Source organism: Python bivittatus, unplaced genomic scaffold (assembly GCF_059951505.1).
Source record: "Python bivittatus isolate LINGU-HERP-01145 unplaced genomic scaffold, Pbiv_v1 ctg000700_np1212, whole genome shotgun sequence".
Classification (NCBI taxonomy): domain Eukaryota; kingdom Metazoa; phylum Chordata; class Lepidosauria; order Squamata; family Pythonidae; genus Python; species Python bivittatus.
In genome coordinates, this window is record NW_028277098.1 from 66,096,265 (window position 1) to 66,111,293 (window position 15,029).

General features: G+C 38.6%; 1 protein-coding gene across 1 annotated transcript in view; it reads right to left on the reverse strand.

Annotated features, from left to right (window-relative positions):
- Positions 1 to 15,029, reverse strand: part of LAMB3 (laminin subunit beta 3) — a 79,064-nt gene that overhangs the window by 16,326 nt on the left and 47,709 nt on the right. Inside the window, exons 14-19 of the mRNA XM_088153320.1 lie at positions 14,437 to 14,548; positions 12,637 to 13,009; positions 11,557 to 11,717; positions 3,280 to 3,488; positions 1,234 to 1,437; positions 310 to 454 (exon numbers count right to left, since the gene is read on the reverse strand). Of these exons, the coding sequence (XP_088009446.1) occupies positions 310 to 454; positions 1,234 to 1,437; positions 3,280 to 3,488; positions 11,557 to 11,717; positions 12,637 to 13,009; positions 14,437 to 14,548 (1,204 nt within the window). The remainder of the gene's footprint in view (positions 1 to 309; positions 455 to 1,233; positions 1,438 to 3,279; positions 3,489 to 11,556; positions 11,718 to 12,636; positions 13,010 to 14,436; positions 14,549 to 15,029) is intronic.

Below are 15,029 nucleotides of genomic sequence, written 5' to 3' on the forward strand. Positions count from 1 at the left end.
CAAAAGAGTTCACAATTAGAGCCAGGAGACTTTTTTATATTATTGGATGCTCCAGGAGGGAGGGAAGTCCCCCTTAGAGCTCCCACTGCTAGTGGAGGGTTTGGCAGCAGGCATGATGAGAATAAATTATCTATTAACTGGAAGAGTTTCTGCATGAAAAAGCTCTGTGGGAAAGCAGCTATTGAATTTGGCTTCTGTGTAACAGCAGATGTTACAAAAAAGTTAAATTATATACAGCAGAGAGATTGACTAGTGCCATAGTATGGATTGGTGGAAGCACTGCTAGGATGTAGAAGCACCTGATCTTACCTGATAGGAAGTTGCGAACTTGGCGGATGAACTGCTGAATACGCTGGATGTCTGCCTCTATCTGTGTCCTAACGGTGCTCATTTGATTTCTCAAGTTTTGGGCATTAGTCTGAATCTTGCTGGAAGCCATTTCAGCAGCTCTGATCTAAAGACGGGCAAGGCAGGCTCAATTTCCATATGGTATTTAATATAGTTCCTAAAAGCTTCAAGTTTTAACATTGTTCCAGGTGGGTCCATAAGTAGCAGTGTTCCTCCCCGTGTATTAATTACCCCCATCCTTTTCTAATATTTCAGATGCAAGATTCTGGTTAAAAATAATGTATGAAAAAATTGAAAAATCAAATAGAATTCAAATAGAGCACTTAAATAGTTCAAAGGCATAAAGGGTGTGCATATTTGTTTTCTTCTATAGTGTTGCAACTGCCTATATTACACATATTCACAAGCATGCTCTTGTTGGCTCTCCTGACATTTTAGTTTCGGCAGTTGTGCCAATATGACTTTAAGGCTACTTAAAGCAGTGTTGTCCAAACTTGGCCACTTTAAGATGAGTGGATTTCAACTCCCAGAATTTCCCAGCCAGCATGGCTGGCTGGGGAATTCTGGGAGTTGAAGTCCACTCATTTTAAAGTGGCCAAGTTTGGACAACACTGACTTAAAGTCTTTTCACGAGGACATACAAAACATTTTCCAGGTAGATTATTTCAGTTTAAAAGTCAGATGAATAGGACTACCATTGAAAATAACTTTTTGCATGTTGCATGTCCTGATAATCATTCACAAGCTCAGGGGGAAAAACAACAAGAACAACACCCACACAGTGAAAGCACCCAGATATTATTTCAATGAGGCTTGTAAAAAAACTCGTATCCTTTGAAACAGAGGTCCCACCTCCATTTTGCTTTCTCCATTCTACATACATACCATTTGTTCAGTCTCCTGAAGTTGGATATTTAAATTGTGGAATTCCTGGGTGGTTTTCCTGGCAGTTTGGATGGAACTGCTAGAAAGGGCAAGGATTCCTCCGCAGCTCAGACCTGGGCCACATCCAGTTGCATTTGGATGGGGACACAGATTTCCAACACATTCCCTGGGAGTGCAAACTTCTGATCTAACACCACTGCAAATCTAACAGAAAAAGTCACATGATCAATGAAGTTTTGCCACTTACAGTACAAATATTTGTAATATGATTCAGAGGGTTTATTTTATTTGTTCCTTTATGTGTAGTATTTCTAAGCTGCCTATCATTAGATAACCTTCAAATTCAAACCCTTCCACTTTAATATATAAAGCCATAGATGAAACTATAAATAAAAGCAGCACATAAAATAACTGTTCATTAAAAATGAAAGATCCCAATTGGATCAGACCAGAGGCTTACCTTGTTCATCATTGTTTTTCTACAGTGCAAGATGCAAACACAGATGCATCTTTTTGGCCAAGTTCTGAAGCAGCTGGTATTCAGAAATATACTACCTCTGATGTGAGAAGCAGTGTATGATCACCATGGCTATTTGCCACTGATAATCTTATCCTCCTAAATTTGTCCAATATCCTTTTAAAGTTACCTGGTTGGCAGCTGTCATATAAAGAAGCATTGTAAAATGCAACTTAAATATTTCCAACCTCATTGGAGGTGTGCGGGATTAAGTCTAACTTCACCTGGAAAGTACATATATTTCAACATATCCTACACATAAATATGGCAGTACAATAATCCAAAAGAAATATGGCCAGAATCAGTGAAGCCATTCACAGAGCCATTCTGGTGCAGTGGTTAAGACATCAGGCTAGAAACTGGGAGGCTGTGAATTCTAGTCCCACCTAAGGCACGAAGCCAGTTGGGTGGCCTTGAGCTAGTCACTCTCTCTCAGCCCTAGGAAGCAGGCAAGGGCAAACCACTTCTGAAAAACCTTGGCAAGAAAACTGCAGCGACCAGTCCAGGCAGTCGCCAGAAGTCAAAAGCTGACTCGAAGGCATAAATATTTATGCTCAGTTACCTGCCGAGGCCATGGCCACTAGAAGACTCAATTTTGGCCTAAAGATGCTCCAGAATCTATTTCTTGGTGGGAAAGTTGTTTGTGGGGGCTATGTATGTTACTTATATTTTGCCCTCTCCAGCAGAATCATGATGGGGAAAAAAGAACAAATAAAATCCCCAGCTGCTGCTGTCTATTTATTGAAAGACTGTGGCCAAGCTCTAAATAAAAATTTAGTCTTCCAGAACCATGTTATTAAATGGCTTAAATGTTCTGCAAAACCTTTAAGATCCATGATGGAACACAGAATCTAAGTAATGTTTATTCCCACAGACTGCCAGTGCTGAACAAATACAAAGCAGTAAGGAGGTTTCTTAGAGCAGATACTTGAGAATTGGTGGTGATTAATGTATTCATGATGCAAGTTTCTATTTGTCCCCCTAAAATTATGCTAGTATCATTAGGTGGGACAATATAATATTGCAGCATGGGCCCCTTTCTATGTACATTCATATTCCTTTAATTACAAACTCATCTGTATAGTGTGTGTGTGTGTGTGTGTGTGAATATAGACTCACATAGATGGAATCTGTAAATCTAACCAGCATCACTGGTTTTCACTGGCCCTGGGGTTAATATCCCTTATTTATTATGATGTTTTGTACTTTTTACTCCCCCCCCCCCCTCATATATAAAGTAATTACAGGTTGCATAGTTTCTGGGAGAGCAAATATCCTTAGAGAACAAAACTACAAGCCTTGGTTTAAGTGTACAAATACATCCTCTGTGTCTGAGCTAAGCTAGCAATTCATGAATCTTGCTTTTTCTACACTAGCACTGCTTCTAACCAACTCCAACAAATCTGACAACTTCTATAGATTAGATATATAAATACAGCTAAATGTGTTTAAACATAATCCATGATTTAGCCTCAATTTTAGTTCCTAGTAGAAATAGGAGGCAGTCTGGTCTAGAGCATTAGCTTCACCTTATTAATTACTGGAGTTAAGTTTGGAGTGACAGCCATTTTATTCTGCAGTACTTCCAGTCCTGAATCATGGTCTATAAGACTACTTTCAAGCTCCTCAGCACTTCTCCTGTTTTCCAGAGAATGAGCAAGCAGTTCCGAAGAGCCAGCTATGCGGATACTGGCATTGGAGGACGTGAGATGTGCAGAGGTGATAGTCTTGAATGCTCCTGTGGGAACAAAGGAGTAATTAGTTAGTAATTCAAAATGCAGAGTTTTTTTCTTCAAGCTTCGAGTATTGAATATTACTTCAAAAAGGAGGAAGAAGGATATGTCAGAGAAGTGAATCATTTTAAACTTTTTTTTTTCTTTCTCAAAGTAACATTTTTAAAAAATACAGTAAGGGATAAATTTAAGTTGCACATAGCAAATTGCATAAGAATGTTATTGAATGTAATTTTGCTATTCAGTTGTTAACTCAAAATGTCCTTTCTACTAAAGGAAGCTATACAAAAATGTGTACATTAGGGAAAAAGAGATACAAAATGCATCTTTTAGGGAAGTTTGTATGTGTGTGTGTGTATTTACAAAGTAAGGCAGAAATCTGACAAAATAGGCTGAGATTAAGCAACTGGATTTACATGCCATGAACCAGATCTAGGATGTATATCTACTAACTCAGGCTCCAAAAGAACATTCTAATTATTTTCTACCAGAACTTTGCAGCTGGAAAGATCCTATATCCTATCTTTTTTCATCAGAATTTTGGGGAAAAAAATTATGCTGACGTTATTCCTTCCACAATGTGATCTAGCTGAAATACTGTATCATCAAGTTGCATTTGTCGGGCAGAGTGATAATCACAAACACTCCTGTTTGTGCAGAGCGCAGCAAAAACTCCAGGAAAATATTAGCCATGACAGCAAACACGATGCAATGGCCATTTCTTGTTTCCCAAAGAAATCCAGTCAGAAAATATATACTAACTGGTGTTTATTGATAAAAATGCAAAATTCCATAAAATGCAAATATCATACAAAATATAAAGAAAAACACATCTTCTCATTTAATGTAGCATCCAAGACTTATTAGCAACACAAGCTTAACAAAATCTCTAGCTACAAACTCTTAGAGAAGAGGTACACTACTTGGTACTTTGTTACAACTACGTAGCCCATAAAACCTACATAGTGGCTAACACTAAAACAACTAACAACTACTCAGAGAGACTGAACATTTTCCTCCCCTTGTATTATAGCTCTATGCCACCCCCACTGGGTAACTAGCATACACACGCCAATAGGTGGCAGTAAACAGCACAATACACAACACACAATAACAGGTGTTTTTCACATGATCTCTGTAGTCAAAATATTATTTGTTATTGTTGTAAAGATAATGGGATGAATCCTTTCCCATGAGAATGAAAATCCTGACACCCCTCTCAGCCCGTTTTCAACACAACAATTACATGTTACAAAAATAATATAGACAATTGATTACAACAATATAGAATCAATTACATTTGTTCAAACCCAAGTCTGGTTAACATTGTTTCATGTTGTATAATAGGCAATGATTTGGTAAATACATCTGCAAGATTTGCTTCAGATACACAATACACAAGATCAATGAAATTTTCTAACATAGCTTGTCTTACATTTTTGTACTTTACATCCACATACTTAGTACGAGCTTTTAAGTTTTCTGTTTTAGCTAACCCTATACAAGCCTGGGAATCTTCATGCACTGTATAAGGCAATGACACTTTGATGCCCAAATCAGTGAATAATTGATGAAACCATCTTAATTCACAAATTGTTTCTGACAAAGCTGCGAATTCTGCTTCTGCAGTAGACAAGGCAATTGATGTTTGTTTCTTTGCTTTCCACGCAATTGTGGATTCACCAAATTTACAAACAAACCCAGTTATTGACTTTCTGTCACCTTCTTCTGCAAATGAACTATCGACAAAAATTACAGGCTTTTCAGGCCCTTTGGTTGACATTTTGAGACAAAAATCTACTGTACCTTTTAAATATCTCATTACCCTTTTTAATCCTTGCCAATCATGCTCAGTTGGTTTAGCTACTTTACGGCTCAAAGCTCCAACAGCATAGGATAAATCAGGATGTGTCCATTGGGCTAGGTGAAGGATTGAACCTATCACAGAACGGTACACTTCAGGTTTTTCACACAACTTTTCACATGTCTCATGTTTTAAGAAATCACATGTCATTGGGGTCTTTACAGGTTTTGCATCTGACATCCCCATCTGTGCTAACAACTGTTCTATCTTTTTCTTCTGACTCAGATAGAACTGAAAATGGAGAAATCTATGCACTTCAATACCAAGGTGGTATCTTAACATACCCAAATCCTTCATTTTAAAATATTTCTCCATTTGCTTTGCAAATTCTTTTACCAAGTTTAAAGAACCAGTGACAAGACAAAAATCATCAACATAAGTGATAAGGACTGTATAATTTTCTCCAGTTCCTCTGGTGTACACACATGAATCAGCTAATGATTTCTTGAAACCAATTTCTAACAAAGCTTTATCTAAACATTGATGCCAACATCTCCCAGCTTGTTTCAATCCATACAGTGCTTTACGCAACCTGTAAACTTTCTGGGAATCTCCACATGAATATCCTGGCGCTTGTTTCATGTAAACAACTTCAGGAAGATCAGCATTTAAATAAGCTGTATCCACATCAAAATGATGAACAACCATGTTTCTCTGTGCAGCTAAGGCCAACATTACACGCAATGATTCAGGCCTAACTGTGGGTGCATATGTCAGGTTGTAATTCACAAACTGCTCTTGTGAATAACCTTGTGCCACCAACCTAGCTTTATACTGCACAGTATCATCAGGTAAAAGCTTCTTTCTAAATACCCATCTGGAACCTATGGCTTTTTCTGATACAGGTAAATCAACAATTTCAAAAACATTTTGTTTTACCAATGAATTAAATTCTGTGTCCATAGCAATGTTCCATTTATCTTGCTCATCAACAGGTAAAACGAACATTTCTTTGAAGTCTTTTGGTTCGCAAGTGATGTGACATACTCTCACTTGTTGAACAACAAACCTTTCAGGTGGAACCCCTTTTGTTATACGGGTTGACCTACGTGGAATCTCAAAAACGCTTTGTTCCTGTTTTTCACCTTTCTCTTGTGCCTCTGCCTTTAACTGCTCAGCTTCAGCTACAGCCGGCAACTCCTCCACTGCCGCTTCTTGTTTTATCTGCGGAGAGGGGGGTGCATGGGCTGCTTGCTCTCTAGCTAAGTCTGTGTATGAAGGCAAAATGACTTCTGAATTTGCATGGAGCCTTTGCCAATTAGAAGGCTCTTCAAAATTACAATTTCTGGAAATCACTACTCTTCCTCCTCCCACTGAAAATCTATATCCTTTAGATTCTCCTGCATATCCAACAAATCTAAGATACTGTGTTTTGGGTTGGTTTTTCCTCCTTTGAGCCTGAGGAATCTGTACGTAGGCAAACATTCCAAACGTACGCAAGTGCTTTAAGGAAGGATATCTCCCATACAGCCAAAAATAAGGAACTTCATTCACAGCTGAATTCCAGTGTCTATTCGTGAGAAACACTGCTGTTAACATTGCTTCACCCCAAAAATGGGATAGCACATTAGCATCCTTCAGTAGGCTATCTTTCAAAACCTTCAGAACGCCAACCTTGCGCTCAGCTACACCATTTTCTGCAGACACACCAACATTTGTTAATCTGTGGAAAATGCCTTTTCTACGTAGCCAGTTTTGAAACTCATTGCTTACAAACTCACCCCCTCTGTCCGTTTGCAAACTCCCTACTTTGTGCCCATGTTTTCTCTCAACAAAAGCCACAAACTCTTTGAAACGAGAGAAAGCTTCAGATTTCTGTTTAAGCAAATAACAAAACATGAAACGTGTTTTATCATCCACTAACACAAACATAAATCTTGCTCCACCTTCACTTAAGGGAAACGGACCAGCCAGATCTGCATGCACAAGATCAAATGGTTTTTTAACAATTCTGCTACTTTTCCTAGCAATAGGTGCAGATTTTATCTTAGATTGCTTACACAGTACAATCAAGAAATTTTCCACACTTCTTGAATCTCAAATCTGGATATACTTTTGCCATTTTTGACAAACATTTCCATCCTGGATGTCCAAGCACTCTGTGATAATAATGTATACAATTATCATGCAAAGACACATTGCCAGTGCAACTTCCAATTAACACATCTTGTTTAGGAAGCATTTCATACAATTGATTAACCAATTCCCCTCTAGCACATTCAATTCCCTCTTTACTGACATAGCACTCAGAACCTTGGAATACAACAATATACCCAAGTTTCGTTAATACAGGGACACTGAGAAGAGAATAATCAAGTGTAGGCACACAAAATACATCAGAAACCACTTCTCCCAAACAAGGAATGAACACGTTACCTTGCATAGTGACCTTAGCTACAGAACCATCAGCCAAGTTAACTTGTTGAATTTTAGGCTTGCATTTGGTCAGTAACAACTGCTCATTGTTTACAATGATTTCACTACAAGCAGAGTCCAACAACCACTTATCAGTACAATGTTTGTTTCTGTTAGACATCAAGGCAGACACCATTCTAGTGCTTGCTTGCTTTTTAACAAATTGTCCTTTTCCACGACGAGGAGCCTTTCTGGAACTGTCAGTAGGCTGATTTTTCATAGGACAGTCTTTTAGAAGATGTTTGGTAGACTGACAACGAAAGCATTTCAGAATAAAGGAAGCAAAACATCTTCATAGATCTGAATTCACCAGTTACCTAATTGAATAATCTTGCTCTGACAAGTATCTTAAAGAAGAATTGCCACTCATCATTTCAAGACAGCTTTAACAAGTGCATAGCTGTAAAAATCCAGGATAAATTTTCTTCATATCACCTTCTCCAAGCCAAAGAAAACATTAGTAAATTTCTTGGAAATCATATCAAACTCCAAAGAAAAGAAAAAAGAAAAAAGAAAAAAGAAAAAAGAAAAAAGAAAAAAGAAAAAAGGAAAGAAAAAAGAAAGGGTGAAAATCCTTTTTAGAACTGAGCTATATAGCCTTCTAAATGCTGATTCTCTAGCTGTAACCAAGGTCTTGTCTCTCACAAGCACTGTCATAATGATAGCCAAGCAAATATTGATACTTCTCCCATAAACTAGAAAGAAAGATTCAACGGAGTAAGCCTTCTGAACTCAGGAATGTTTTTCTCCTCTGAAATGTAATACAAAATAATTATAAAAATATTCATTCAACCATTTCTGAAAGTTAGAATCTCCAGAAAACAGAAATGCTTTACAAGGACAAGCAAAGTTCTTGTTAAATTTGTAGTAAAAGACTTCTTCCTCAAAACCAAGAATAGTGAAGGTTTGAAAAGGAATTCAGTGCTCTAAAACCATTAGGGCATCATTTCTGCATTTTCCTATCATCTGTAGAGTAAATATTGTTATGAACTGGTCACTGAAAGTCTCTGTTTAGTGAATCCTAGAGTGCTTGTTCACAGCTTCTAAGCTTTTATAGTAAATTGACAAGGGTTTCCATTCCCACGTGACTAACTATATGGTTATCAATGCTGACTGCTTAGTGTCCTAAAACTGGGCAGGTGAAATGAAGCCAAGTTGGAGTAGAAGGAAAATAGGAGTGATGTGTATCTATGTATTGTATTCATAGCATGTGTGTGAAGGAACTCTGAACTCAGTTCTAAAAATGAAAAAATAAACAAAAAACTTCTGGGTTGAGAATAACATCTTATTTCCTAATGTTAAGTATATGCCCATTTCCTAAGCCACTATTTTTCATCTACCTCTAACTTACCCATATTGTTCTTGCACAAACACATTAGATCATTCAACCCTAAAGTTTCCTTCAGTTCTATTTAATTTAGAGATGGCATCAAAATTCATCTGCAGTGAAATTCTAAAGCAAATGTGAATGTTCCTGATCAAGTGAAACAGCTGATGGGTGGCTTTTGAGGGAAGCAATGAAATGTTTCAATCAGACTAGGTAGGTTTCACTGGGAGGGCTGTTTAGTACTCACATTTATAATTTGAAACTAAGGGTTGATCTGCACAAACTGCTTGCCCTAGTGCAAGTATGGGCTACTGGCCACTTCTGAAGGTCAGGAAGTCATTGTTTCATCCTACCTTCCTCCACCCCCCAGGGTACCAACAGAGCAACCTTTGCCTGTCTTTTCCTGCTACATGTCAAAAGTAGTGCTTTCTAACATGCAGGTGCAAGTGGGGCTGGAATGCCCCCTCTACTCCAGTCACTAGTCCCTGCCTGCCTGCCTTCTTTTTACAAGTTTACCTGCGGAAAGATGAAAGACTCGGCATTTTGAAAACAAGTTTACTGACTTTATAATAAAGTTTTTCTATGCATAGAAAAGGCATACATCATGATGCAGCAGCACTGTTTTTCTCAGCTTCATCCCACAGACACTGCAGTGAAAACCATAGCAACAAGGCATCTAGAATCCAAATGAACCAGTTTTACTTCTCTATTATCATACAGCATGTTCACATGTGATCATAAAGGCATCTCTGAGCTTTTGTCATGCCATAAGTGAATTCAAGTCAGCAGAACCTTGGCTTTCATATTACAGGGGTATGAAGAGGTGTGAGTGAAGTATCCTGTTTTATACATTAGCTTTCTTAAAACTTTTCAGGGTACAGACAGTGGTTTTCAAAAAAGTGAGGATGGCACAGTTAACAAGTTGTTCTTGGGACATATAAGCAACAGTCCAAGTTGTTGTGTGGGATGATGTGAATAGAAGTTTCTCTTTCATATTCCACATGAGCTAGCCAATCTGGTAACTGGGGCTTAACAATACACGACCAGATTAACATACCATGAGTATGCACTACTAACTGTTTCTTGAGAACAGGAACACACAATACTGTTCTCTAACCACCCCCAGCCTACTAGGAAGGCATATCTCCATATGCCTTTGATTTCAGTGCATCAAAAGTAGTGTTCTTCAATATATGCTGGCTCAAGTGGTGCTGTGAAGTTCACCTGTTGTGCTTCATTTCATGATAGATAAATGCCTCCATTCCAACTGACTACTGTGAATTGTGGCAGGAACATCCCATCATCTACCATTACTGGTTGCTACCTTCTACTGCCATTTCATCCTGGGCTTCCAGACCAGTGAAATGCTGGACCTTCTTTGTTTAACTAGTTCACAGGTGGACAATGAAAGGTTGGGCTTTTTTTAAAACAAAAAACAAAAACCTTTTATTTATTGTAGAAGTTCACTGATTAAACAGTAAACAGTGGAGCTCTTCTGTTTCACCAGGTGAAACTGACAAGAGTTCTGCCAGTTTCTCCTCATAATCCTAGTGACAGGAATAATAGTAAAACCCTCCCTCCCTCCCTCCCTCCCTTCCCACAGATTAAAGGGTGAAACCGTAGAGCTTTCTTCCTTTCTTCATCCTGGTGAAATTACCAAAAGGTCTCCCAGCTTCTTTTCCAAGCCCATGTAAGAGGAAAAATGGTAAAACAATAGTGCATTATTTCCTTTTTCTTAACTGGATGCATCAGGAATATGAGTGGGAACAAGGCAAGGAGAATTAATACAAAAGGCCTATCAATGGAAACTACTTGAAATATAGAAACAGCTTTCTTAAGCTGATTTCATTTCCACCAATTTATGCAGAAGAGTCAAGCTGGTTTACACACAGGAGTCCAATTAAGAATGCAGTGTAGAAAAGCCCTTAATCTTGAACGCAGCATCCATTTAGGATCCTATCCTTGTGGTAGCTGCTTCAGTGTTTACCAGTAGGGCCAGGAGATGGGTAAGAGTTTCACTATTTGTCCCAATATCATCCCCGGTCAATATATTCTTTAGGCTGTTGAGGCACTATATAAACCCTGTAAAATTATTTCCTGTGGAAATGGTAGGATGAGTGAAGTTGTGATGAACAGTGATGCCTGTTTCCTACCATATCTAAAACTAGGAATAGAATTGTCTCCTGCACAAATATGTTAAACGTTACGCTTTATGAATGAAAATATGGCCAGAACTTTATCCAAGAGACAAGCAAAAAATGTACACCATGCAAAAAGTATGAAAAAAATGAGGAACTTGTAATATTTTAATTTAAGACAAAAGACTAATTTCTGAGACTTTTCACTCTCTTTCTGGCAAGACAACAATGTGGAAGGAGACATTCTAAACTAGATATCTCCATTTGCAGTAGGAAAGTTGTCTAATCAGGCGTTAAGTCATGTGGCAGTTGAAACATGAGAGTTATACCTGAGAGGTCTATGCTGCGGCTGGCTTCAAACTGGGCCTTCTTGTTTTGGTATTGTACAGTGATCAGAAGTAGGCTTTTATCAAGAGCATCCATATCTATGGACAGGGAGGAGACTTCATCCATAAGAAGTATTTCAGAGCTTAAACTTCCAACGGTCTGCCTAGAATTCATACAAGATGTATAATATTTATATACACATTTTTTCGTATTATCATCTCCCCACTTCTCCCTCTGATTGCTATCCTCAGACCTTGAGACAGACTGGCCACAGTAAAGGCAGCACTATCTCTTTGAAAGTCACGTAAAACCCCATATATGAGGCCATGACATCATGTAACGTCTCCTTCTCTCTGCTCTGAGGGCTTATAGAAAGGTGGAGTGAATATACCATTCTGATAGCCTCTGGAAATATGGACAGAAAAAGGAACCATTTCTTCCTACAATCTGTAGCTGGAACTCATTTCCACAACCTATAGTAACAGTCATCAATTTGGGCAGCAGGAGTAGATAAATCCACAAAGGATATGACTATCATTGTTTATCAATCATAATAGCCTATATTATCTCTAATATCAAAGGCAGTTGCTAGGCAACATGAGCAGGAGGGACCTATTATATGCATGTTCTGCTTGGAGTTCTTGATTGGTCTGCTAGATTAGATAGACCATATTTTTCTTGTGTTAAAGCTGGGGAAAGATGTAAACATAGGAAGTGACAAAACTGCTGTTCAAAGGCTTTCCCATTTAAATAGACATAGGCTGAACTTAGCAGAAAGGAAAAAAAACATTTTGTTCAGACTTACAGTCATTTAGAGAGCACTTAGGAAGTTCATTTATAAGCAAAGTGTTTTACAGTTCATAAACTCTGAAACAAATGAGTGTATGTCATTTGTATTCTCATTTTTCATACGAGGACCATAACACAATCTCCCTAACCCTAACATAGACAACTGTTTGTGAATTTGGGTTTGAATGGAGTCAAGTAAACTCCTTTTAACAATCAAATGTTGAAAGAATATTTCTATAGGTTTGGGGCGCTTTTCTTTGTTGTTGGTAAATCAAAAGAAAAAGCATGCTTACCTTACTGTAGCAATGGTGTTGGCTACCTGATCCAGTCCCTGCTCAGTAATGAGGGGATTTTCCAACATCTGTTGAATGTGCTGAATTTTTCTTTCCACTTCTAAGAGGCGGGTACTGAAGGCAGAGGTCATTCCCCCTACCTGTAACTGCTGTGTTGAATTTTTCAAAGCAGCCTGACGTAAGCCAAACCTTTGAAAGTCATCATCATAGGCTTGGAAACAAGGATGGCATGCCTCACAGTGATGATAGTTGCCACAGTAGCCCCGCTGGCACTGGTCACACTGGAGGCCTGTAAAGCCAGAGCGGCAAAGACAGCCGCCTGTCAGTTTGTTACAGCCTATTACTTCTGTGCCTTGGAAATTGCAGTCACAAGCTATAAAGACAGCAGAAAATATACAAAAATTAGTTAGAAGTCTGTACTCACATACTGCCTTCAACCTTCAGTGGATTATTTCTTCCTCCTCCTCCTCCTCCTCCTCCTCCTCCTCCTCCTCCTCCTCCTCCTCCTCCTCCTCCTCTTCTTCTTCTTCATCATCATCATCATCATCATCATCTAGGTTGGCCAGGTCATTTAACATCTGAGCATTTTGTGGAATTATTCACAAAATGCATACTATGATGGGTACAACTAGTCAAAAAACATCCTTTTATCAAGAAGGAAATTGATGAAGTTATTATCTACCTATAGAGAGCCATGGAAATATTCAGCCAAGCAAATATTCAGATACGTAAACAAAAAGGACAAAAGCATTAAGCTCTGCAAAGGGAAATACTATTAAGAAGAGACTTAGGCTAGTTCCTTCCTGACTCCCTGGAATATATGAGGAAGGGAAGGAAAATCACAATCACTTGCAAGATTCTGTTGCTATAGCCTATCTCAATAAAGTAAGAGTTCTAGTTGGCTTCTGGTCTATCTTGTAGGGCTGTCATTACCATCCCTGTAGCCCCCAGAATGCTTTCTATCAGTTTGACTCACCTATTCTTTTTTTTTTTTGGCAAGGCATATTTCTTAAACACTGGGATTCAGCCCCCTCCCCTTTTTTTCCCCTAAGAATAGCTATGGGGCCTATGTGGGACAAGAAGCATTACTGGAAATTAAGATAATACTGGAGGCTGCAGTTTACCTTTGCAGCAGATCCACTTTATTTAGTGTATTATTACCTTAATGAAAGATTTAAGAAATTAAGTCAGGTGGGGCAGAGAACTAGAATCCACTAAAGGAAGTTTCTTTAGGCATACTTGATACCCATAAGTACCATATTGTCTATTCCAAAGGATAGGGGTTATACAGAAAGAGTGACTAGGCTGAAATTGTTATCTATAGGATACACCTCCTTCAGGGAGTTGTGTAATTTATGTTTGTTATGTGTATGTATGTTTGCATGTATGTATCAGTTTTCAAAGCTGATCAACTCTAAAAAGACTCTGGGCAGCTTTGAATATTTTAAAAAATACACAGTTTAAAGAAACATGACTTACTGGACAAAAACACATAACAACATTCCCCCTACCCCAAGTTATTTTTAAGGGTGTTTTCTCATGCACACCCAAACAAGAACGGATAAGCCTGTTGTTGAATGTTTGCTAAATTTCCATCCTAACTTCCATACTAAGAAAATAACAAAATAGGCTAAACAAGTAGGAGGAGGTCAAAAGGAAAGGAAATAGTTACAAATCTCTGGTAAGAGTTAAAGCAGAAACAGATGTCAACAGAAAAATGCTGATGCTGAGGACAGCTAGTTAGCAATGAGCCACGAAATACCCAGAAGTCTCCAAGCAAATATGGCCAACTTTCCATACCTCTACAACCAGTCCTAACATTTCCAAATGTGCGGTCTGGACATTCCTGTACTTCAACAGTAAAGCACGTCAGTCCCCCATAGCCTTCCCGGCATGGACACTGCCCTGTAAACTGCAGAGAAAAACAGAGATGTCAATGAGGAAAAGACATCAACACAGAACTACAAAGCTTTGTTCAATGATCTGGAGAACAAAGTAGGCCAGAGGGCAACTTGGAAGGTAAAGCTCAAGCTGTGAAACAGAAGACAGTAGGGTCTTCTAGTGGGTAAGGTCTTCTTGTTCCAAGCCTAGTGCTGGATTTGGAACAAGAGACATCTGGGTTTGAATCCTTGCTTGGTTTTGAAATTCAATCATCACAACACTCTTTGTCTTTCAGCTTAACTCAGACTTTCTCAACCAGACATGGAAGCAGGATTGCTGCTTCAAGAATTAGGCAGTCCAGAGGATTCCTGAGAGTTGCAATCCCACCGCACTGGAAAACCAGTACAAGCTGTTTAACCAATTCCACTATATTTATTGTCTATTTTTATGGCTCGGTTTTGGCCCAGGCAGCAACTTGCCAACCTGGGTTGATCTCAAAAAAGCAGGATTTT